This window comes from Takifugu rubripes, chromosome 8 (assembly GCF_901000725.2).
Source record: "Takifugu rubripes chromosome 8, fTakRub1.2, whole genome shotgun sequence".
In the NCBI taxonomy this organism is placed as follows: domain Eukaryota; kingdom Metazoa; phylum Chordata; class Actinopteri; order Tetraodontiformes; family Tetraodontidae; genus Takifugu; species Takifugu rubripes.
The window spans coordinates 17471717-17496791 of NC_042292.1; the positions used below are offsets into that span (position 1 = coordinate 17471717).

The window sequence follows — 25075 nt, forward strand, 5'->3', positions numbered from 1 at the left end:
TTTAAATATCAGGAGCACTTGGTTTTTTGGCTGGGTGCAAGTCCATTTTCAGGATGTTAAGATCAGACATTACTATCCTGGAAGAATGCAGCAGCTTTGAACTGAGGGGAGTGTGAAAGTGAAGCCAGCCGACCATTTCGGACTCGGCATTCCAGTAGGGACATGCTGTGTCAAGACAAACTGGGGTCCCATAATCTAACCTCTAATTTTCACCAGCTGTGATAATCCCTCTCCAGATGCTGGGCTAAAAATACAAAGAAGAGGTTGGACTGCTGATCACCACTTCCACATTAGTGATAAAAGCAGACACTGTTCACCTCCTTGACGCGGTTCATTATTGACTATTTTACTTGGTTCTTATCCAATGCAAGATGCTGGACTAAAGTCCTTAAACCATGGAAGGTATTTAAAGAATGCTGTTGCTTGGTGACCCGGTCAGGATGGGAAGTTTTCCTGAAATGTAAATGAATCATTCACAGGTTGGATCATTGCAGCAGCGAGAAGCCGTTTATTCATTCATTTACCACAAGAACAATCTCAAAACTACAGAAGCAGGAAGAATAGGCCAATAAGGTACCGTCAGGTGTCGTCTGCAGACACTGTTAAAAGATGTAAACAGGAAATAATTACATATCCAGCAAAAACACGACCTGCCTCCTATCTTATCCTAATAAGACAAGAAAAAGCTTTATTTTTTTTAAAAGAAAATTAACTTCAGACTTGTCCTGTGGTTGTCCTGTAGCTAGCACGGCTCATTCTGAAACTACAACATAACAATTACACTTCACTGTCCCAAAATTACAAACAAAACTTCAAGAAACCATAAGATTCCATAACAAATATACAATATCTATCGCCAATAAATTGATTTCTGTCGTTCCGGGAGTGTAAATTGACACCTTTGTACACGCAGTCCAGCTGATTCCCTTTACAAAAGACAGTGCAGGCGTTCAAAGTGCAGCAGCGGTGGCGTCACACAACTGTGGCCTTGTAAAGGTCCACGCCGCAGTCGGCGCCCTCCGGCGGGCTGTGGCCGCCGTGGGGCATCTTGGCGTTCCTCATCTTGCTCTGGCACTGTCGCAGCTCAGCCACGTATCCCTGGAAGCTCAGGCTGAGCTCAGAGTCCTCGCCCCGGGACGTTTCCAGCCTCCCTTCCTCCAAGTGGACCCCCTCCACGTCCATCACCTCCTGAGGTGCCCGCGTCACATCGGAGGCCGATTTCGCCCCACCTGCAAACATGAAAATGCAGAAAATTGATGTTAGAAAACGACCCTTATCTGCATCCCTGGTTTTTGCCGCTGCTCCAAGTTAAGTTTGGTTGCTCTGACGTCGTTGCTTTTCAGCTGCAAGTGACGGAGAGATTTTCCATAATCTTTACAGAGCATCAACCTGAATCATCTTGCGTCACTGTTGCTGACCGATGTCCAGATGTTTCCGCCGTTATAAAAACTCCACCCGCTGGAAACATTCTCATTGAGATGGAGACTGTAACTCGGACTCCGGCAGCAGCGCCCCCTCGGTATGTTTGGATGATCTTTTCCAGTTGTGTAATCTGGACAGCTGTTTCCGGGGGGAGGGGCCGCTAACTATCAGGGTCATGACGGCGTAGGAGCTCTCGGGCCCCTCGCGTGGGCCCCCACGTGGCCCTGTGTGCTCTAAACAGAGAGGCTGCGATGACTCAAGTGCAGCATCATCATCATACAGGCCCTCTGGATCCAGTCAGTACATGTGTAAACACAGCCTGTGTGAGCGCCAACAGCTGACCTCACACAGATGCCACCCGAACGCCGCAGCTGAAACTGGAAAAGCTCCACTGTGGACTATTCTTGGAAGGTAGAACAAAAACAATATGAAAAGTGATGGTCAAGGTCCGACTCAAGAACAAGAAGCTTTGATTCCTGAGGTCAGAGGTCAAAGCATTCATTAGTTATCTGACAATTCTAACAATATTAGCCGATCCAGGAGGTGCTCGGATCCACTTCCAACCCCTAATACTCATTTTAGCTGAGAAAAAAATGGGATGGAAATCAATAATTATTTTATGCTATAATAAAATATAACCATAAATAAAAGTCAATTCTGGTGTTATTTATACTACATTAACTAATAGTCTGTGATAGTCTGTTTAACATTTGCCCACGCTCTTTTGTGAGTGTAAATGGATCCGTAGCCGAGGCAACCAGCTTGGAAACAACCCAGGCTCAAATCCTCGTCCTCCACAGGCTGCCAGATGGGTGTCAGCACCAGGAGAAGAGGAGGAAGAGGAGGAGGAGGAGGAAGGACCATGCAGCACCTCACGTGAACTGCTGTTGAGTCACAACTTCGAGCTACTTGATGCTTGACTGGCAAACAGATTCACATTCATAATGATGATAATAGTCTAATGTCTGCTCCTGGCTCAAGATGGAAACCTACTGATCGTTTGTGTTCTGTTTTAGTTTTTGTTCTCATAAGGTAGTTTTGTCCTGTGTGATTCTGCCCCCTGGTGGACGCTTTTAACAACTACAACTAAGCCAAGATGCAACTATTGATTTGACAGTAATTTATTTATGAAACTGCGGCACGAACACCAGAATAGGATTGATTTTTAAATGGCTTTAGTGTCTCTGAAAATCGCTAAGACTATTTATAGTTAGTTTTTGAGCTTTGAGGCAGCTGTACATTTATATCAATTATTCTGCAATTCTGAACCTTCTTTTAATTAATCGTGCTTTCAGTTGTGCAATTAATTGTGCTTTATTTCACGCAAGTTAATTGCAGATTACATGCTGCAACATCAAAGTGTGTTTTAAACCAGGTTTAATGGCCAACCCTAAACCTGTAGAATGGAACAGGCAAATACTCGTTTATACTCCAAAAAATACTCCTTTTATCACAATTGATAATATTATATCATATACTTCTCGTGACGCTGATTATCTTCAGGGTTCTTTAAACATTAAGTGTTTCTTTTTAAATATGTGGTTTGGGAATTATTTATCGAGTAACCTCACAACCAAAGATTAAAGGTTTATAAAAACAAATTAGAAAAAGCAGAAACTGAAAATATACTGTAGCAATGAGTTGAATGTAGGTGTTTTGGTTCAGGTTCCAATGATGGACTAAAGAAAATACATGTTTATTAACAACAGGGGGCGCTAATTTAACATAAAACAGAGTTCCGGTACGAGCCAACACAAGTGTGATTGGCGCGGAACTTCTGGAAACTTGTTTGTGCTGATGAACTCGTCATCTTAAGTTAACTCCAGTCATTTATTTTTAAAGCATGACTACCTCATTAGTGCGGGGAGAAAGCATTAGAGGCAGGAGGCGTGTGCGAGGTGGCAAAACAGTTCCAGAAATACGTGTGCCTGGAATTATATCAAATTCAGCAGAAGCAGCGGTGACAGTTACTATCTGTAGCTCAGTCAACTGGTGGATGAGGTTACCATGGCGCCCGGTCAGTGGGAAGAATCAGGGCAGATGCACTTAGCAACCAGAGAGGAAGAGAGCAGAAAGGTTTGGATTTGTGCACAGATATCACCTGACAGGAAAGCCTGGCTGGGAATACAAGGTGCAAAACACCTTCAAGTGAGGGAGGCTCAAGCACTTTCAACACCGTTACAAAATCCAAACACGGAACAAACCACTGGGAGGAAACGTGGGGAAGCATTTCCAAATAATTCCACACGAGAAGGACAAGGGAGGACAGATTGCCTCCCTCTGCGGGAGGGGATCGTGACCTTGAATTAGCCACAGCAAGCTAGCGAATCTCGAAAAGCCGGCAACACAGCCCAGAGAGCAGCGACACCCTGAAACCAGCTAAAGTCCACCAAGCAGCGGGCGGATGAGCGGAGGAACAGGAAAAGGCATGCGGAGGCAGAGAGGTGGCGGAGGGGGAGGAGGACGGGCTGACAAACACGTAAAAAGACAAACAAGAAGTGATTTCCAGTTCTAGTGTTTATTGGATCTGTGCAATCACAGGTACACAATTTATTGGCAGTGATTATCTACAACACTCATCCGGAGGAGGCAATTCAACAGAGTCACGGAAGGAGATTCAAAAGCACTCATGAACTGATGATCAATGTTTCTGATCACCTCTCACATTCCTGGCACACGCTGCTGAATTGCTCCGGTCTAAAGGTGACGGGATGAAGACGAAGGCGGCGGTCACCGATCCGGCACTACGAACCGGCTACGATCGATCCTAATAAATGAAGCCGACGCCACGCGGCAACGTTCAACGTTGTAGATTCTCCTCTCACCTCCTGCGCTTCCACATATCGATCGTTCATATTGTGAAGGCTTTCTGCACATCGATCAATAGCCGCGTGATCAGTGACATCAGCATGCACCCAAAAGTACGAAACAAATATTTGGCTGGGATGAACAAATCCCAGTTCATGGCCCCAAACACTGAAATATACACATGGATATTTACATGCGTGGCTGTGGAACCACCACAAGTGATTGTCAAACTGTCAATCTGTCAATAAAGTGCATCAGAGTCAGTGAAGTTTTATTGTTGAGGTGGGCGGGTTTAGACACACACACACACACACACACACACACACACACACACACACACACACACACACACACACACACACACACACACACACACACACACACACAGACCTGGTTTGTTACACTGAAGAAATACCTGTATTGGACTCTGCACTTGCGTCCTGAGGTTGAGTGCAGGGCGGCGGCGGCGTGAAATTGGCTTCGGGCAGGCTGTCCTCGATGGGCGGCATGGAGGACGGCGACGGGGGCAGCAGGGTGCTGTTGGGGCTGTTGATGTCGCCCTCTCCCACGAGCGTCAGGTCGGCGTGGGCGTCCTCCTCAACTGTGCGGAGGCTGGTCCGTGATTCAGAGGGCCGCGAAATGGGAGACAAATGGCTACCGAAGGTGGGTTGGCGGGGAGGTGGCAGGAGGTACCGCCGCGCTGCGGAGTGTCCGTTGGCGCTGGATCGGAGGGAGGAGTCCAGGCTCTCCGAGCGCAGGGCGGAGGCGAGGGATCCCCGAGAGGGGGCGCCGTTCTCCCTGGCCTGCTTCAGGGAGTCAGGGGTGGAGGAGGCCAGGCCAGGTGGACTCAGGCGCAGGAAGTCAGGGAGCACCAGGTCCTCTTTGCTCAGCAGTCCTCGCTGGTCGTTGGCCCGTGCGCTCTGCGCTCGGCTCAGCAGCTCAAAGAATTCTGCAAAAAACACATCAAACGAGTACCGTAAGTTGAGTAAATGGACTTTTTTTGGTTTTTGCCTCTGGGAAAACCTGACTTAAGGATTATTTGGGTTTAAACATGCAGTGGAGTAGCTTCACACCTGACAGCAAAAATGGCTCTGCAGAGCTGCCAAAGAAAGCAAATTAGTCCTGCAGCAAAAGCAAAGCCCAGAAATCCACCAAGTCAAAGAGAGAGGAGAAAGAAGGAGGGGGGCTTTACCTTCAGCTTCATCTATATTAATCTTTTTCTGTTTTCTCTTTTCTCCCGGGAGCGCCGAGTCTGGTCCGCTTGCTCTCACAGAAAAGTCCTTGGGTGCTGACCTGTCATCTGCCTGCAGATGCAACAATAACAAGGCACTCTGTTAGGAGATGGAGGAAGAGGCAGGCTGAGCGCCGAGCCTCCGAGCACCCGGATCTGAGCAGTCTGTCCCCATTACTGAAACCTGCGTGAGTGAAAATGAGCCCGTTTGCTGCGAGCCAGTGAGAGTCCAGGCATCACCTGCCCCCATAGCATGCCAGCATGTAGAGATATGAGCAATATGAGTCAGAAGCAGGCATTGTTAATCGGAGATTACCCCACCAAAAAAAGAATTCCTAACATAGCCATGGATTTAGATCAGTTTTCTTCAGCAGAGGAAGCTCCACAGCAAGAGAAAATGGCAATCTGTGAGATAAGGATGCGGCGAGCACTCACTGTGGCGGAAAAACTCCTGGTGGGGGGGTGGCCTTTCAAAGAGGAAGACTTGGATTTGTCTGTTTGAAGAGATGAAAAGGTGCTCAGAATAGTTTTATCAGAGAAGGGAGGTGAGAACACAAGTTAATGAGGCAAACTGTCTGTCAAAATAGCTATTTAAGCAGTAACCATAACTGGGGGAGGCTTTGATCAAACAGTCCGCACATTTTAAATGATTAGCATCCTGCTAATCATCTCGATATGGGGTGTCTTTCCGCCACGAGAGAAGCAAAGAAAAACTGACAGGGTGCAAATATGTCGATACCTCACACCCAGTAGGTCTTACCTTTGCCCGATACCGGGTCACCTCGCTCCAACACAACCCGTAGACCATCCAGACTTGATATGGGGGCTCCCAGGTCCAGAGGCTCGGTTTCTCCACTCTGAAAAAAAAGAATAAGAGCACAAAAATGCAACACTTGACTTGTTTTGATCTGAAAGTGCGGCGCGTCATTCAGCTCTGGCGTAGAGGACAGCGGTGCCTGCGAAACCCGCAGGTCTAAAATATTCCATCTGGTGTGGGGGGGTGAAGAAGTTGCCGTGTTTAAGGAGTGTCGTCATTCTTAATTACAGCCCCTTGTGCTCTATAGGGCTGAGTCAGTGCTCTTAACCACAACGTGGAGATGGAAAGGATGCGGTGGCTTCCCTCCCCTAACCACGATACTCCACCCAGTAACACCGTCACACACTTCACAGGCTGCTCTCAAGACCAGAACATGTCTCGGGGGGGGTGACTTACTATTTTGGCCACCAGATCTCCGAGGTGGAGGCCATATTTGGCCACCACAGGGCGCAGCACCTCAGTGACCGGTTTGGTCGGTTTAGCCTTTAAACCCACAGATCGGTTTATAGGTACCAGGTCCAATCTAGGAGCAGTGAAAGAAAAAAAGGATTAGAGTGGATGTAAAACCTGAATACAGACGACTGTTGTTGGTGAATCTCTGGTACCTAAACAAGGTCCGCTTCTCAAGCCTCAGGTCTCGTGAGCAGAGGGTCATGCAGTCCTGGTCCAACACCAACGGCTGAGGAGGTGAGAGAGAAAATGTAAAAACACACACAATCCATACTGATCTTTGATTTCATTTGAGGCTATGTTCATATTCATGACAATAAAATAAGCAGCAACTCTTCAACTTAGTTACAAAACAAGTTGCTGTTTTATAACCGGGTCAGATTTTAGAACCTCTCTGACTGGAGAGCCGAGACTGGACGTTCTACGGTGCGCCGATTCCTCCGCCTCACCTTCTCGCCTCCCACCAGGAAGAGGTCGACAGCTGCGATGTTAACGGCGATGCTCTGACAGAGATCTTGGAGGACCTCCCGTATGAAGGAGCCGGGGCGGAGGGTGATGGAAGAGCAGGAGCCGTCCGGAAGCATGACGCTGCACTGGCGGGGCGAGCGCTCCCAGGCGCCAACGGAGTGGCGATTATCACCCTGGAAGAAGGGAGAATTCATGTTCAGTTGGCGCTATGGCAACATTTCAATGCTTATTTTAAAAAAATGAGTGGGCTGGCAAGCAAAAAACTTGAGGCGGTGATGGCCTTATCTGTGTTGCCATGGAGATCTGTCCAGTGGAATCCTACCTCAGCCTTGCAGGAAGTGGCCATCTCAAGACTGGCACCTGACGACAGGGAGCCCTGGGACTCTCTCCGCCCATTACTGCCCCAGTAATCTGGAAAAGAAGCAGCACAGAGTAGAATGATCAGAGACACTTGCATCTTTTCTCGCCCACAGGTTGAAGTTTGGGATATTTCGATGTATTATATTCCCTCAAAAATGCAACGTTTCCACGCTACTCACCGAGGTTAATATCTCCAATGTCCTTCTTCTTCGGGCCCTTCCCAAAGCTCCTGTTGCGGGACCACGAGAAGAAGATTCCCCTTTTTTTGTCGGCACTCTCTTCGCGGGTGTCTTCATTCAGCGACCTCCCCGACCTCTGCTTTCTGGCCTCCTGTCAGTTGAAACCAAACAGAGATCTAACCTCCTGCACTCTGCAGCTTTATGTCGAAAAGAAAAACTACTCGTTTGCAGTAACAGAACGGCCGTCTGCACCTTTTTCGGAGTGGAAAGCGTGGAGCGGTCCGAGCTGGCGCTGTGCTTTGAGGGGGCGGGGCTGCAGGGGATCTGGTAGGGGTCTGGCAAGGGTCGGCCATCCAGCTCAGCGTGCATGCACTCTTGGTATAGGGAGGATTTAAGGAACCGGGAGTAGCTGTCGAACTTCATCAAGTTGAAAATCTGTAGACGCACACAAAAAAAAAAGGTTTGGTGGGAAGATTGGAGGCAGACAAATGTAGGATTTTGTGGAGTTTTCCCCTCAAAGAAACAAACCCCTGAAGGGAGAGAAGCTCAAGCAGGAACCAGAGACAACATATGGTTACAGCGTATGTGACATGTCATCATGCTCAGGCTGGAAATATACACATCTCCGACTACACGTCTGCGCACAATATGAGCTGAATTCTCCGTGGGCGTGTGCCAGTTTGTGTTTATCTGTCTGCTAAAGGCTCGAGGCCCTTTTGTAAACAAACCCAGATGGCCAATAAAGAAACTCAATATGTCTGGGCAGAGCCACTAAAGTCTGGTCAACGAGCAGAGAGTCGCTACCTGTAACTGCTGCGTCTTGAACATGTCGGGCCGCGGCGAGGTGAGGACGTCGTCCGCCAGCTGGGCCTGGCTGTCGATGTTGACCGGCATGGTGGCCTTACTGGAGAGGAAGCTGTTGTAGATCTCTCCGGCTCTTTGGGACAGCTACCGGGAGATGAGTTTGTGTTAAACATGTATTCCTGACCGGAATGTTTTGAGACTGTGGATGTTGTGAACATGATATAAAGGTGTTATATAACTGCTAATTCGTTATGCCATAACCTGATGAGAGTTCTGCTGTGCTTTACCTGCTTTTTATCTGTTGCCGGAACCTGACTGAAGTATTCACAGGCCTGCCAGAACAAGATGTTCTCCTCGCTGAATTCTTTCTTGAGAAATTCCTGCGGAGACAGACAAGAGTTTGTGTCTGCCTTCAGACCGGCGACGATCACTTTCTTGGCTGCCGCCGCAGCTTTATGACACCCGTTGGAGTGTAGCGTTGTGAAAAAGACCGTTGTAAGTGTAGGCGCAGGACAGAGTGGGCGAGCGGAGCTTTGGTTAGAGTCGGAGGAGGTTCTGCGATGCGAGAACGTAACGTTTGAGTCTTTAGAAGGTGCCGTGGGCTGCATTCAAAGACACCTCCTTTGTGTGGGCGTCATGGTAACATAAACAAGATACCTGAACTCACTAATAACACACACCGGACTTATCTGGCCAAATCCGTTGAATTAGGGACCGCTGAGAAATGTGTGAACAAAACAAAACAGAAAACACAAACTATGTAGCAAATGTATGAAGACAAAGTTTTTGGCAAGTGATGCATCCAGTTCTGGAAATTGTGCCATGCACAATAACAAACTTTCCCTACCGTAAAATAGCGCACACCCACAGGATCCTGGAGGAGCCTCTCGAAGCAGGTGGACCAGCTGGCCACGCGCTGCTCTGGGACCCCTCGATGGCCGCCCCCTCCTGGAAGACTGCCATTGCTGTTCAGGCTGCTCTGGCTGCAGCATCCCTGCAACTGGACTCCACTGTAATCTGCAAGACCAGTTCAGCGCTCTCAGTCTGGTCATCATATTTGTTAAATAATGAGCAAACCAGGATGACAGAAAACACATTTTCACTTTAACAGCCTTCTAAATGTTGTAATTGTGAGCAGGGAGTCTTGTAGACACAAAATTCACACAGGATGGATGAGACTAGGTGGTGAATGTCAGGGGAATTTGCTTTCCCTAGCCACCAACACAAAACAAGTGATGTCAAAGTTCAAAATGTGTTAGGAGGAAAGTGAGGAGCTAAAGGATCTAATTTGCTTCTGAGAAAGCAGCAGATGTCACTCTGTCGGTGGGAAAAGGGCAAAGAGGGGGTGGCACTGGCAAGAAGAGAAAATATGGAGAAAGAGGAAAGAAAAGGAGGCACGACTCATGTAAAGCACACAAAGAGGATCCAGGCACCAAACGTGGGGTCTTAGCCTGCAAAGTACCTGCAATCATGGCGACAGATGGCCACTTAAGAGCTGAGAGCGTAAAAATAAAACAAAGGGGGGTCACTGTAAAACTCCAACTGAACTAAAACCCTGGCTCTAGATATATTTGTTAAAGATAAATTTGGGGGTTGGTTTAATATGTAAATCGCAAATAAAAAATACAACTAGCTACAGTAAAACTCATAAAACAAATATCACAACAGCGTGGCAGTTTAAAGCCTGATTCAGAAACTACAGAAGACAGAACACTTTTACTTTGACAAAGCCTTTCCTCTGAAGCTTGCTAGCATGACACCGGTTTGAACTCGGTTCAGCGTATCAGAGCGGAGGCTTTGTGATCCGTGTTTATCGCATTGTGAGCTGCGCTGTTAATGAGAAGACTTTACAAAGCAAACATCTGGGCATGTCTGATCCACCGCTGGATAAGCAGCATGTCGCTCAGCATCTAGGCCACACTGGAAGCAAAGCCTTATTAAAGACTGCTAAGAAACAGAAAGTCAGTCGACACCAGCAGTAAGTTGAGCCCCCAAAAGACCAAACTCTGATTACATCTTGTTACTGAGGCAGACAGCGAAGGCGCCGACCAAGTTTGGGCTCCGCAACAAACTTCAATGTTAAAAGTTACACTTGTGAAATGGTAATAATGGTAATTGTACTCACCGCCATCTGAAGATGCAGCAGACTGAAAGAGAACAAAGAGAGACATGAGTGAGAAGCTGCCCTCATGACCTCCTGGGCTGAGAGCAGAGACTGAAGCCTGGGCTGATGATAACAGTGGCTCTTCAGGCATCCCACCGGTGGCTCAGAGGTGTGTGTGGAATGTTTGTGTCCTGCTCAGCACAGTTTGATCTGGGATGCTTGCAGAGGGCCATTCATCTGTCAGTGGGCGGACCTGTGGCCCGAACCACACACAGCTGTTCACACCTCCACACGGCGACCCAGCCCTGAAGAATGAGCGTCGGGTCACCAGGGGTGGCCATCCTTGGCTCTGCTGCCTCTCTTTTCACTTGCTAATTCAGGGAAGGGGTCTGTTTACATGTGTTTAGATGTGGCTGAATATACAGCACCTGCTCCCCCGGTGGGTATGTAAATTTCAAAATGCCAACAAGCAAAAACGGTGTTGACTACGTGATTTTTCTTGATCTCCAGGAGATTTTTGACGTTAACTGAAATCAGCAGGGGCACCGAGGAAGATAATTATTCATTCTGACATTTATTATTAAACAACTAAACATTTAACTGCAACTTAATATGTTGCATTTTGGATTTGAGGAGCTATTTTTGTGGTCACTTCACCACTGCTTTCTGAGCTTATCCTCTGTGGAAGGCAGGAAAGCGTCACAGAACGATTCGTGATGTATCAAACCATGTTGTGTCATCGCACACGGGCGTATCAACCAGGAGAAAATCCATTATTATTGGGAGAGACTGCAGAGCCAAAACTATGAGGCTGTTGCCACACAAGCGCATTTAAATGCAGGGGAGGATATGAGAGGTGCATCTTCGGCAGGGACCAAGAACACTAGAAAAATCAGTGCGTTGGAGGATTCATCAGAAAAGGAGACTATTACAGGAAAGAGTGTTTTTCCCAGAGCTGCCACTTCAAAGTGTAAATGTTCAAGGCTGATAGTACAACAAAACAAAGCTCTTTTGTCAGGCTTAATGTGAGCGGTGCACATAATTTGGGCTTCTAGCCATGGCATTATAGAACATTGACAAGTAGCGGGATATGGTGCTGACGTGAGACTATTTTTGAAAGCGAAACATTTCCGTTCTGATGGTTAGATCTGGAGTACCATTTATTTCTGTGTCATTTAATTAATAGCTCTCGGCTTCACAATTTACGGCTAAACTAGCCCGGAAACATTCGGGACCAGCCTGTCCCGTTTTGCTCGTCTGAACCATTGTGACCGTGGTCATGTGACGTTGGCTTCCATTTTGGGAGTGACCACATGTAAAAGCTCCATCAATCAGACAGACCGCCCCGACCACTAATTGTCCGTCACGACTTTGTTGCAATTCTGCTGCAGTCGGGCTAAAATCTGGCACCGTAAACACCCTAAAAGCCAGCCTTCTTCTCTGGCGGTTCACATATGGACATGAATCACGGGTGGCGACCATCAGGGAGCAGAACGCCAGCTTCATCAGTCAGTTTGGGCTCCTGAAATCAGCCAAACCTCAACCCCTAAATATATACAGTTGTACTGTGGTTCACTTTAAAGGGCTTTAAAGACATCAGACATCGCAATGCTAACTTGTTTGTGGACGAAAAAAAGTCCTCCATGATGAATATATGATATCTCAGTTTGCAAACTAAGATATTAAAAGATGACTTAAGATGTGGACAATTGTGTGGGAGCGTATCACTTACAAGCCCAATTACGCTCTTGACACACTCAGAAAAGCAGATCCACACATCACACATGTGTCAGAGCCCAAATATGTTGGTGACGAATAAGCCGTAAATTGCTTTAGACAACTGGAGCGAAGGAAAAGAAACATCCTGACGTTCAACTGAAACTAAGCAGAGCCTTTAAAACAGTTTGAAGGAGCTTACCAGTGTGGGCCACACACATACACGACAGTTTATTAACTTGTTATTACTTCCTTAGCTTTGACTCCATTGGAAATGATGCGACGCTACCCCTCTCCCTCCATCAACACCTCTAGTGACAATCTGGTCATCATGGGTGGCTCTGCAGCACCACTACAGCCAGTCCGACCCTTCGGGAACAACTGTGATCCCAGTACACACATGGATGGTAAAACTCTCATCATGCAGGTCACCATTAGGGGGTATTTTTACCGTTTCCACGGGGCACTTTAGACTTCCACGCTAGCATATTTTTTAGGGAAGGAATCATTAGTTATTTTGCAGAGTGTTATGTTGTATTATGCAGCTTTTTTTGGGGAAAGTGTTAAAGCAATTCTACAAAATAACACACAATTATTTAATTTTCCCCTTGAACCTGTGTTTGCCTTTTAAACTTCATTTTGGTCAATTTGGATGTTAAAATTTTAGTCTTTTTTACACCTTGTAATCAGGAATTGATTGTATTTCAGTGACCACAAAATTACAATAAAAAACTATCAACTATAAATTCTGTACAAAACACTGAAGAGGTTCCTGTAAAAAGTTGCCATCATTAATGCAACTAATTATCAGCTAATCCCAGAGTGTTTCACCCCTCTGAACAGTGATTTCTGTTATCTTTTGGGCTTGTAAAGGCACGTTGATTCCTACATTAAATTAGCATGACTGGTACCGGTGCTCAACAATTTTACCAGTCAGATAAAACACACACACACACACACTTCTAATATGTTTAAACAAGTCACAGCTCATTGAAGCCCCCCACAAACACACAAGGGTCGTGGTCTTCAAACAGCTGTTGTGAAGGTGGCGAGAGAGACGTCCGACGAGAGCAGAGATTAACGAGAAAAACAGCTGAGTGAACAAAAGGAGAGGAGGCGACGCACAGCCGACTTACTGTGTTGAAGTTCCAGGTCCTCTTGAAGGAAAGTCTCTTCTTGAGACTCATTGTTCTTTAAAGTCTCCACCAGCAGCACACAGGCAGCCTGTGTGTGCGAACGCATACCTGAATATTCCCCACCCGAGAAAAAAAAAACCTCTCTCAAAACGCGTCTGTACAAGTCAGAAAATCAGGCAACCAGAGAGAGAGAGAGAGAGAGAGAGGGGGAGAGAGAGGGAGAAGAGGAGGAAGAAAGATTTCTTTACGCCGCAGCTGTTGCTATGGAAACCCGCCCCGACAATACATTCAGCCTCTGCCACAGCGGCATGAAAGATTTGGAGTGAATTCCTCCCCCCCGCCCCATCAAACTGCACTGCTCCCCCCTTTATTTCCACTTTACTCCACAGACCGGTAAAATGGAAGCCAGATGAATGTTGAAGTTTGTTTAAAAGTTTAAAAAGTTTGGTACATGAGTGGGGCTCCGGGCTGCGCTGTCCCAGAATTCCAGAGAGCTGAAGGATATCAAGGAACTTCAGCTTTTCCAAGTATCCACCCCCCAGATTGTTATTTCCCTCAATGCTACTGCATTCTTCGAAAGTAATATTTCCATAAATAACGGATGGATACTGTAGCTATTAGCAGCCTGGTTTCATGGTGGCTTTCTCCACTATAATTTGATTTTCTCATGGTCTGTCACTTCGGAAATGTGATGATTTTCACATTAGTGAAGGTTGCTTTGAAGGTTCAGATGGGGGGGCATGCAAGTGAGTCCATTTGTGAATTGGAAGGACAGGACAGATGAATGTGTGTAGACAGGGTCAAATATACTTCAAACCACAGGCATAAATGATTGCGTGTGTGTCTTTATTCCTTCATGATGTTGAAGATGTGAGCTAAATATATCCTGGAAATGAGTTCTACCATTTTAATGTGACATCTGGCCCCAGGAGTGATGAGACCCACTGAAGGGAGCTGTAATGGAGTCAAATGCCGACAAGTCTTGACCTCCCTCAAACCTGATGCCAGACGGAAAAGTAAAAAATAGAAAATTGCTACAAAGTACCGGTAATACAAAAAGGCCTGTGTTGAAGAAACAAGGCAGCCAGAATTGTTACCGGTGAGGGATACGTGAGTCAGATTCCTAAACACCAGGCACCAGGAACCGAGATCCGACGCCTTAATTCACAGGTTGACACACTTGTACCGCACTTGTTTGGCGGATGACGTCTTGGTGGATGGCTTCAGTTACGAAGCAGCGGAGAAACGTCTCTATCTTTAAACGCAGCCGCAGCGTAAACGACCAAGTGAAGAGCGAGAGGAGGATGATGATATTCACATGTTTACATTCACGTGTGGCACAAAAACAACGCTGTGGGGTGATGTCATGTCAAAAGCTGGAATCTGCCTGTTTTCATGTGCACCTGAAATGAGCTAGTAGGTAATTAGAAGCCTTGATGCTAATCTGAGCTATCATAACCGTGTTGCTGAATCTTCTTCAGCCCCGCAGTTCTGCTTTTGCCCTTTGACCTCCCTAAGGCGCTGCTGTTCAGCAGCCAGGTGAGCACATCCACAAGCACATCTGTCGTGAAGCAAGTACGAACGAAAACCTCAAATACCTCCGGGATCTTTCCTCAGATTCTCCTCTGAGCAAAGAAGCGAGCGCACATGTAACCCGTTCGTGAGAACGTTGCCGGTGACGATGAGCGCGGCTCGTCACACGACCACCGCGCGCTTCCGACTGAACAGAGATAAAAACAAGCCCATCAAGACCTCCTATCTGCTGCAGACGACAAACCATTCCCAGAAAATAACATCAAGAGGGAGCCACGCATGCGGGGAAACTTCCTTCTGAGGACAGAAAGGCTGAGGGTGCGGTGGCTGATAAGGCCGAAGAGATATTTCTTTACCAACCAAGCAAGGAGAATAGAGGAGCGAAAAAGGCTGATGTAACTAAAAAGCTTTCTTTAAATGGACAATATCTCCACAGAGATATCATTTGGCCAAACAGCTGTGTTTCCACCATGGCTTGTTTGTCACAGACGCTATCGTGTCACCAAGGATCTGATGAGGTCAGCGTACTTATGGGATTCCTGAGGGGCAGCAAAGGTAAACATGGCCACAATTAGCATTTCCTCTCTTCATAATAGGGTCTGCAGATTAAAAGCCGTGAGACACATAACGAGCAGAGCTGCAAAGCAGGTTTTTAGTTCTCCACTCAAAGTTTTAAAGTCTGTCTTTGTGTAAATCTGCAGTCTTTATTCATCTTGCCTAAAATGGGATCTACTACGTTTGGCTGTTAGCCGTGCACCAGATCAGGCTGAACTAACGTCTCCTTTAGGTGTAATCTGTTCAGCTAACAAATAGGCTCAAGTGTCTTAAAAGCAATGCACAATATGGATGCAATCGAGGGCCACCCTTACGATGCATTTCATCGGTTAATCCCTCCGTGAGCAGTAATCTACTGCCTGCTCCCCCAGCCCTGACAGATGGATACGACTGCTCCTTTTTGGATTAGTCCGTCATTACCGTGATTTGTTTGGAACTGTTATAGCCTGAAAAGCTAACAGGCTGTGCCAGCATTCCACTGAATGAAGATATTTACCATTTTCCCTTCGCTCGGCCTACTTCTCTCAGGGTCAGGAACACGGCGTCTTGGCCAATATCACGGTTTGTCTTGGAGCAACGTGGACTCTGAATTTAGCAGCAATGCTGCCTGAAGCTGCCGCACTGCACAAGATATGACCAAAAAGTGCCCATTCGATTGTTTTGAGAAGCAAAAGCCAATCACGGTGGCACCTTTCGGAAATCCTAGCAACGTGCAGTGAGCAACATAAAATATCTATTTGTGACACACAGCTGGGTCCTGCAAAAAACCCCAGAATAGCTTCAGAAAGAGAAACAAGAGCCAGCAACCATGACCCCTCCCATCACAATTTATTATCACAGAGAAAGGACAGCAAGTGCCTGGAGGGCCCGAGGTGGGTAAAACCACATAAGATGCCACCACACCCTGTTAATGCTCTCTCCCCTTTCCATGAAAACACCAGAAATGAACTTTCCAACTCGAAACACGACACCTACGATTCTTGTGAATCACAGGCCTTGTGATTCCCCTTCTCCTGTTTTTCCACACATGGTGTTTGAAGAAAGCTTGGGTACATTTGTTGTGTGATTATTAGCCCGTTGAGCGTAAGGCAACGCTTAGCCAATGACAAGGAACTGACATAAGTGTTAGCTTATAGGTTAGTTCGACTGACCACCTGCCTAATCTGTTTGGTCATGGTTGGAACCTGAGCTGTTCTGCAAAAACTGGGGAAGAAGGATTTGCGAGATGGACTTAACCCTTCAGGCTAGGAGCCAGGACGGTATTTTGTCTACATCTGCATTCTGCACCGTGACATTTGATGCTCTGAACATGGCCTTTTGTATTTGCACATATCCTTTCTGAAACGCATCTCTGCACGACCGTATAGGTCACAGTGTAAAACACCCCAGCACTAAATAATTACCATTTCACGACACCTCTTTGCCAAAACGAATGTCGTGGCACATGGTAAAAAGGGCTTTATTAAATTGTCAATGTCGTGGATTATTCAGCCTTTGCATATGAAAGACGAATTTACAGCAGCAGAAAAGGTCCCTGTTTAGACTCCCAAAGTAGAAGATAAATATATTATATATATAAAACTGTGTTCATGAAGACGGGCTCGGAAAGGTCTCAGCCTGGTTCTGCAGGCCACCACAAGGTCATAAAGATACAGCATTCACTCTAATCCCCCCTGCAATTCCAGCCCCTTTCAAACAAGACAAGTTGCTCAATCTCCTCAGGAGGTGAAAGCAGATCTCTGAGCTACAGGTAAGTCAGAGTCACATGCACAGGCCACAGTTTGCCAGACATGTTTGAACTGTTGCAGCGCAGGTGATAAAAAAGATACAGGCAAGCCTAAAGTTGTTTGGCATTGAGTACACACCCTTGGTAGCACATACGCTTTCAGTGCAGCAAATAAATGGAATAATGCTACATTCACGGAGGGTAAACGGCATGTGGTGGGAATTAAATGGCCTCCAGACGGGCCTGGTTCCACGTGGTGACGATCGGGCCATGTGGTCAATTTAAAGAATGAATTGTGAATGCCGATAAGATGATGTCACAGCGCTGGCCGGGCATCAGTGCGTCTCCATCTAAAGACAGCGAGGCTGTGGGTATTTTTCCGTGGTTACAGTTTGGTCAAACAGCAAACTCAGCAACCACAGCTGCATCTGCTCCTCTGGTTGCATTTTCATACTTCCACTGGAGTTTTTGTTGTGTTGATCTGATGGTTTTCCATTTTGGGGGAGAACATAAGCAGTGATTTCATATAAATTTTAGCAGTGAGACTGAGAAGAAGTAAAGCTGGTTAATCTGAGCTTTCTATACGGCTGGTTGAAGGATGCTTTTTATGCACAACTGTCCACCCACACTCCGTAGAGGGCCGCATGATGTCAGTGAGATAAAAAGTGACATGTTTCCCTCCTCCAGTTAAAAAAAATATCTCAAAAATCATTTATTAGCTTTAAAATGGACATTGTCTGGAGGCAAAATCAGCACCAACATTTTTTTAAAAAAAAGGGAAGATTTCAGCAAAGCATTTGCATCGCCTGTGGACACGAAGACAGACGAGTTAAGGCACAACCACAAGGCGAGCGTTTCAAGTTCAGCCTAAACAAAATGGCATCGCATACAATCGTGCCGGCGTCAGATTTAATCTGATAATTTCCCTGTGGATCAAACGTCAGGCCACTTCTTGGGGCCAGCGTCATGCAAGGCTCTTCATTCACCTCTCAGAACCCCACTTAAGGTGCTCTTGTCATATCCGGTTGAGTCAGCGAGCACCTTGGTACAGATACCTGAGCGCATTAGTGCCGTAAAGGAAGCGCGGCACGTACAGCACATGTTCGTTCCTCTGGCACCGGTCAAAACATTCCTGTGACAGACCGCACAAGCCAACCGCCGTGCGCAACCTGCAACAGGAGCCGCAAACAGCCCCAGGATGGAAAAGTGACACCAAACAGAGGAGACACGTCAAAGCATCATCGCCCGGCGGCGTCAAACGACTTACAGAGTTGAGACTTAAAGTTTGCTCCATGTATGGCTTCTGTGCGTGCGTCTCGTCTTCAGCGCTGCTCCGCACGCCTGTGGCGCGTAAATAAGTCCATCTGCTGGAGCCCCGTCGTGTGTGTGAGTCTGTCCTTGCGGTGCGGAGACGCAAGAGCGCACTGGGGGAGGAGGGCGAAAAAATCCTGACAGCTACTGGGAGTTCAAAAAGCTCGGTCTCTCTCTTCCTCTGCTGCCAGTTAGCCTCTCTCTCCCTCACTAACTGCTCTATTAATTCCTCCTCCTTCCCTCCCTCTCTCCAAGTCCAGTCTTCTTCATGTCTTCTCTTGGTTTTGTGCTACGCCCACAGAACTGATCCACCCGCAGGCGCGCAAACATGAGCTCTTTATGTATCCGCACCTTTTTTTGGTCGTGATGAGTCTGGAGTAAATAGCACGTGTCAACCTATATTTCACACCAACAGATGCATTTACATAATAGCATCACTTTCTGAGAGCAGAGTGAACCATGATGATGCTCCAAGTTGAAGACACGGTCATTCGCTCAACGACGCTGGCGCACAGCATGTGTCTGGGGCGAGAAATCTATTTGATGAGCGGGAGATCATTATGGCGAAACGGTGCGGCGAGTTTGTGGGAGCCTTTATGTAATCAGCAAGGAAGTAAAACAAAGAAGCACAGAGCGGCGCATTCTTCGGCGTGACCAAACACAGCCAACAACCAAAGATCAGCTTGAATCAAAACACTTATTAGGCAAAAACAAAAAAAATGACATGCTGCAAAGGCAGAATTTCAAGCAAAATCGCATAAAAAGCCTCCCTGGCTTGGTTCACAGGTTCAGAAAAGCTGTCAGAATCTGTATAAAGCGGGGAAAAAAATAACGAGCAATCATTCCTATGCGAGCCGCTGTGACGCACACCAACTGACCATGGAAAAAGCAACAGGGCCACATGTGTCCGAATTGTTTTGGGCTCCTTTGCAATATGCGGCAGGGATACATACGGGGGTTATCCGCAGGGGTCTGGCCCGAGCAGTGATGGTGAACTCCAAAAGAGTCTCACGGTGTCCTTGGGAGTCCAGCTGGACAGTTACTGAGGGCTTATCACGTATTTCTGTAACACTCTCTCCATGAGAACGTCCCCTCAGAGCAACACAGAAGTGCACAAAAAACGAATGCCATATAGTCAAAGTCTCAACGTTCACTTGAACTGGCCGACGTATGAAAGTTGGACTGGCACAATTCGCAACGTTAGACCTTCAGAAGAGTAGCGTGATCCCCGAGAAAATGCCAGCCCTTGAAATGAGAGAGCCCCGGGAAAAATTGCAAGGTAAGTGTATAATTGCCTGTGGAAACCACGAAACAGTATCTGTTGCGTTCAATCTTGGGATGGTGCCCCGCTGGAACTAGAGCGAGGCACAACAGCCGATCAAAGCGGGATCATTGTAGATTTTAACTCAATCATTGGAGACAAAAACAAAAGTAAAGCTCATCTCTTGCCCTGGCGGAGAGTGCGTCTCTGCATTACAGAAAATCAAAGGTTGGCATTAAAGTGTGGTCTCTATGTTTAACTTCTCTGTAAAAGAGAATAGCAAAAGAAGAATCTCTAGATATAATTCAGAAAGTTCAAGATTCCATCTAAAATTGTGGCAGCAAGACCAAAGGGTTGTGAGCTCAGCCTGACATGAAAAATGTGGGCAGGAGTGAAATAAGCATGTCTGAGCAAAGAGGCTGTCAAACTGTGATGCAGCTGTTCAGTCAGGAGAAATGACCCAAAATTCCAGAAACTGTCAGTGAAGGTGTCACCTTCACCATCTACAACGAAACGTCAAGTTCTGACGTCGGCGTTACGTTAATGCAAAACACTCCTCTGCTCACATCTCAGGAAATCCTCTGGAATTCCTGAGGCCTGAATTCATTTCAGTGTAGATATAAACACGACTAAACTTCAGGCTTTTTTTCAGCAGCAACAAGCCAGAGCTTGACACTACATAACAATAAAATTACCCACCATGCGAGCTGGGTAAGGCTGGTGTGTCTTTGCATCCCTGTCACGCCTGACTCATTCGACAAGCCCGAGCCTGCCTCCTATTTCAAAACACAAGGCTGAATTTCAATGCTCAAAACGCCGTGAACCAGAGGAAACTGTGGAAAAACATCCAGTTTTCTTCCGGCTCGTCTTTGTGCCAAAGATGAACCCTCTTTTTTTGCTCTGCGCTTGCAGAGACCATCAGAAAAAGAGGGTTCATCGGCAACGCTGATGCGAGAAAATGTGAGTATGATTTTCAGCCAGGCACCGGCGCTCATTAAGGAGGCCAAACAAACAGGACCACAGCTATGGCCCACACAAAGAACACTCTGTGAGCGCCCTCGTGCCACAGTTATGGCTGCCAACACAAGTTCAAGGCAACGGAAATGAAAAGTTAAAAAAGGAGCCAAAGAGACGGGGGATGGTTTGAATCGCCAGCACAATTGGATGTTCACAGAAATCTTTGTCACAAATATTTTCACTGTTACCGTACATATCCGCTGATAACCACACATTTCTCTGAAAAATAGACCGTTTGAGTCGAAGAGTATCAATACCAACCTCAAGGTCGTCCAGCGATCGCGCCAGGCTGAGACGCTTTGCAGGACGCCGTTTAGATGCCCGGTTTCCACCCATTCCCCAAAACCTGGAGCCCTGTCAGAGAGAGGGAGAGACCAACAAATGTCTTCCACAGAGTTTTATGTCAATTGTTTCCCTCTAACGTGGCGTGAAACATTGGGCAGAAGAGCAAAACCAATCAGGTAATATCACATCATCGTCAGAAAATGCCAAAACAGGAGTGTTTTCCCATCACTTTGATTTAAACAGCCACCACTGTTCTCGTCACTGGAGAGCATGCCTAATATTTGATGGAAGGTTTAAGAATTGCCCATAATTACCCCTGCATGACATGGGCTCTACCCAGTAATTTGCCTGGTTTCCTGTGCTAGATTATCATCCCTCTGATGGAACACGAGCTTGGGGGCCCAGTGTTTGCTTAAACGAGTCTGAAAATGTATGCTGCAAATGGATACACTGGGGCGGACTAACACTGCTTATACAGCTAAAGAAAGAATCGGAAACGGTCCAAGGTTTTATTTTAGCCCACCAATTTCCTCTGAGGTTGACTTCCTGTCTGTGTGGATGCACGGGGCCATCTTGTGGACAATGCGAACAATAACAAAGGAAATCTATTTCTCCCTGTGTGTTTCTGACAATGTTGACTTTTGATTTCTAACCAACAGGTGCCCTCAGTTCACACTCAACACCGGTTCATGGGTGAAATGGGGGTATTGTGTTTGGGTGCCACTAAATCCCCCCCCACCAGCGTCTGGAAATGCAACTCCGTGTGACCATGTAATGTTTCCTGTGTTGAACATGAGTGAAGTCCAGAAACAGCTGCTTTTGTCTTAGTTAGTGTGTGTGCGTGTGTGTGTGTGGGTTGCGGGGGAAGGGGGAGGGGGAGGGGTGTGTGTGCTTACAATGGAACGTTTAGGTGTGTTCAAGGTTGTGCCATTAAATGCCTGCATGCAGTTTGAACACGGGAAAAATATAAATCACGGCTTAATCACAACTAGGAAATACGTTATATCTATATGTATGTTGGCACAAACCGCAATTAATGGGGCACCGGGACAATGGTTAATCACTTTAAAATAATTCAAAGAATTAAGAAATAGATTTTTTCAAAGCTTTCTTCGTTTACTCAGTGGAAATACTTACATGTTTGAATTCTTTGCTATGTTTGTCCCTCTGATCCAGAAACTGTCTTGTCCACTCCTCTCTGGGAGGGAGCATCATGGCCTCTCCTGTCTGGTACCTGTCTGAGGGGATTTGGCTCATGGGAGGAGGCAAGTTGTTGAGTGACACGCTGTGGTTTGGTACCATGCCAGGTTCAGGCTTGCTTCTTTGTCCTTTTTGCCACTTTGGCTTTGAGAACCACCTTTGGCTACTCCTGAGAGGCTCACTGAAGAAGTTTGCTTTCTTATCCAAAGGCAGTGGAGGTGGAGGGGGCTTGAACTGGAACTCAAGTCTGGGCGGGGGACCTCCGTAAAGGTTTGCAAGAGAATCGGGACCAGGGAGCGACTCGGAAAGGGAGTGCAGGCTGCAGCTATTCCTCGGATTAAGTTTTCGGACATTCTTGGAGAGGTTTATTCGGATGACGTCTTCACTCGTAGGATAATCCCACGGACAGCTGGGAAGATGAGCTCCGGGGTGGTTCTGGATTGCAGCAGGGAAATCCCTCTCTGCTCTCTCCTCAGGGGGGGATGCGTTTCCAAATCCACTGTCTCCATTGCTGCTGGAACTACCTTGTTTACCGGTGCTGTCATTTTCCTTTGCATGCTGCTGAGCCTCAGCATCCAGCTTGGCCCGCAGCCTCTCCACTGCCTCCCCCATTTCACTATACAGGACTGTTACAAAGTGTAGGACATCAGGGGGAGTCTGGGGGAATTCCAGGCAGCCCAAGGTATCTGGATCAGGAGTGCATTCAAAACCAAAGCGTCCAGCAATGCCTACGTGGTCTTCGTGGTTTCCCAGCTCTGGGTCGATAAAGAAAACATGGCAAGAGGCCCGAAGAGGACCGTCCTCAGGAAGACGGCCATTTACTATATGTGCTGTAGTGACCAAGCAAAAAAAACGAGGATCTTCTGCGCACACGGCCCCCAACACCAGGTTCTCGGCAGGAAAGGCTGCTAAAACAGCTCCTGCGTCATCACATAGTCGAACGCAGTCATACATAATCTTCATCATCACCAATGTATGGGTAGTCTGCTCAGTTCCCAGCTGCCGTATTCTCTCCAGAATGGCTTTCGAGCAGTCATCCTCTGAGCCGGAAGTGTTTAAAATGAGCTCTGTGGAGCTCAGATAGCCAACTACCAAGGTGATATTTAGCATAGTCCAGTCTGGATTTCCTTCCTCTCCTTCTGTAAACACATTGTCTGCATCTCCAACTCGCCGGGTTTCCTCTTTTGGCTTTTCTAAAAAAGGGTTCCAGTGCTGAGACCACTGCGATATATCGGGCTCCGACACTGGCCTCGGTTTAAGGGAAACAGCGTGACTTAAGTTGAAGGAAGAATTGTTTGAGTCGTCCGAAATTGTACGGAGAATTCCTGTCTTTTGGTAAACCTCATTTGTCTGTACAATCCCAAATTTGGCATCATTAAGGATAGGGTTCTTCATTTTCCGCCCTTCCGTATGCACCACTATCCGTAAAGGCCCTTTGCAGCTGCCAATCAACTGCACCACGGTCTCGTGCAAGGCCACCGACACATCTGTTCCATTAATGGCCATGATTTGATCCCCCTGTTTGAGACCCACTACATCGGCCGGGCTCCCCTCTTGGATGCCGCTTAGAAGACACGGCCTCTGTCCCGAAATAGTGAAACCGTATCCAGCCCGGCCACGGATGATCTCAACGCTCCGCAACTCCCCATCGCCCCCTAAATCCAGTCTCCTCCTCGCACCCTCAGGCTGTCCCTGTATCCTCATCTTTGTCCTAGGTTTCTGCGAGAACCAGCGTGGGAAGTCAAACACATGTAGGTCGCCAACACTATTGTGTTGTTGTCATCCTATGGACACAATTGAAACAACGCATGAATAAACTCAAATCATGTTTATAACACAGTGGTGTGTGGTTTTACTTTTTGCAGGATCTTTGTCAACTGGCTTTATACCTAGGGAAAATTTAAAAAAAGACTACAAAATTTATAATATAATATTCGCCAAAAACCTCAACTGCAAAGGCAATTTCTCAGGATGAATGCAAAATACTAAGCAACACATGTTAATCAGTCAGATAGATCTCCTTTTAATCTTGTTTAAAATATTAAAGCGGTGCCATCAATCTTGTTTAGCAATTATCTGTCACAGATTAAAACACACACACACACGCGGAGCTTTCATTCACGCACTCTCCCAAAACAGCACCAGCTGGCTCGCCAAGTCAACGACATAAATGACAACCAGGCTCACTTTAGACTCGCTAAATCAATTTGGAAGTCAAAATACTTCTTTAGCCACATAAGTTAACCATTTAATCGACACCGGAACCGCTATTAGCTTATTTTGTTTTGCTTGCTACGTACCAGAATTTAAATCGACAAAAGTCAAACTAAAGTCCGCGCGGCAAAAACAAAAAAAAACTTTTGAAAAGTACCTTTTGCGGGAGTTGCAACGTTTTTCCTCGGGGTGTTTGTACTCTCTGGCAGAAATTAAACGTCTACATTTTACAGGAAACGTAAAATTGTCCGATAAATAATTCAAAACAACATTTGCTTGCCGTGATTCTGCGGTCCACGGTGCACGAGAGCAGGAAGGACCACCCACCATTCACTCACGGCTCGCGACCACAAAGCGTCTTTCATTGTAACCATGACATCCTAACGTCCCTGAGTCATGTGACCAGCCGCCCTGACCAATGAGCGATGCTCTCACTGGTTCAATATTCAAACGACCGGAGCGACGCTATTGGCTGCTC

At 46.8% G+C, this 25075-nt stretch overlaps 1 protein-coding gene across 3 annotated transcripts; it reads right to left on the reverse strand.

The window, feature by feature from the left end:
• Positions 1–480: 480 nt before the first annotated feature.
• On the reverse strand, positions 481–24976 carry LOC101063955 (regulator of G-protein signaling 12-like). 3 transcript variants are annotated; one of them, XM_011606654.2, is made up of 18 exons: positions 24755–24976; positions 22321–24167; positions 21160–21252; positions 10665–10686; positions 9387–9556; positions 8827–8919; positions 8540–8683; positions 7988–8170; positions 7736–7886; positions 7519–7607; positions 7178–7369; positions 6884–6957; positions 6675–6801; positions 6222–6318; positions 5897–5955; positions 5423–5534; positions 4646–5179; positions 481–1229 (listed from the first exon to the last, which is right to left on the reverse strand). In XM_011606654.2, the coding sequence occupies exons 2-18, from the start codon at positions 24085–24087 to the stop codon at positions 973–975; spliced, it is 4164 nt and encodes a 1387-aa protein (XP_011604956.1). In that variant the 5' UTR covers positions 24088–24167; positions 24755–24976; the 3' UTR covers positions 481–972. The 3 variants fall into 3 exon arrangements, with proteins under 3 accessions (XP_011604956.1, XP_011604958.1, XP_011604957.1); XM_011606656.2 differs by lacking the exons at positions 21160–21252; positions 22321–24167; positions 24755–24976 and adding an exon at positions 18577–18867; XM_011606655.2 differs by lacking the exons at positions 21160–21252; positions 22321–24167; positions 24755–24976 and adding an exon at positions 13496–13696.
• Between the last annotated feature and the right edge of the window lie 99 nt (positions 24977–25075).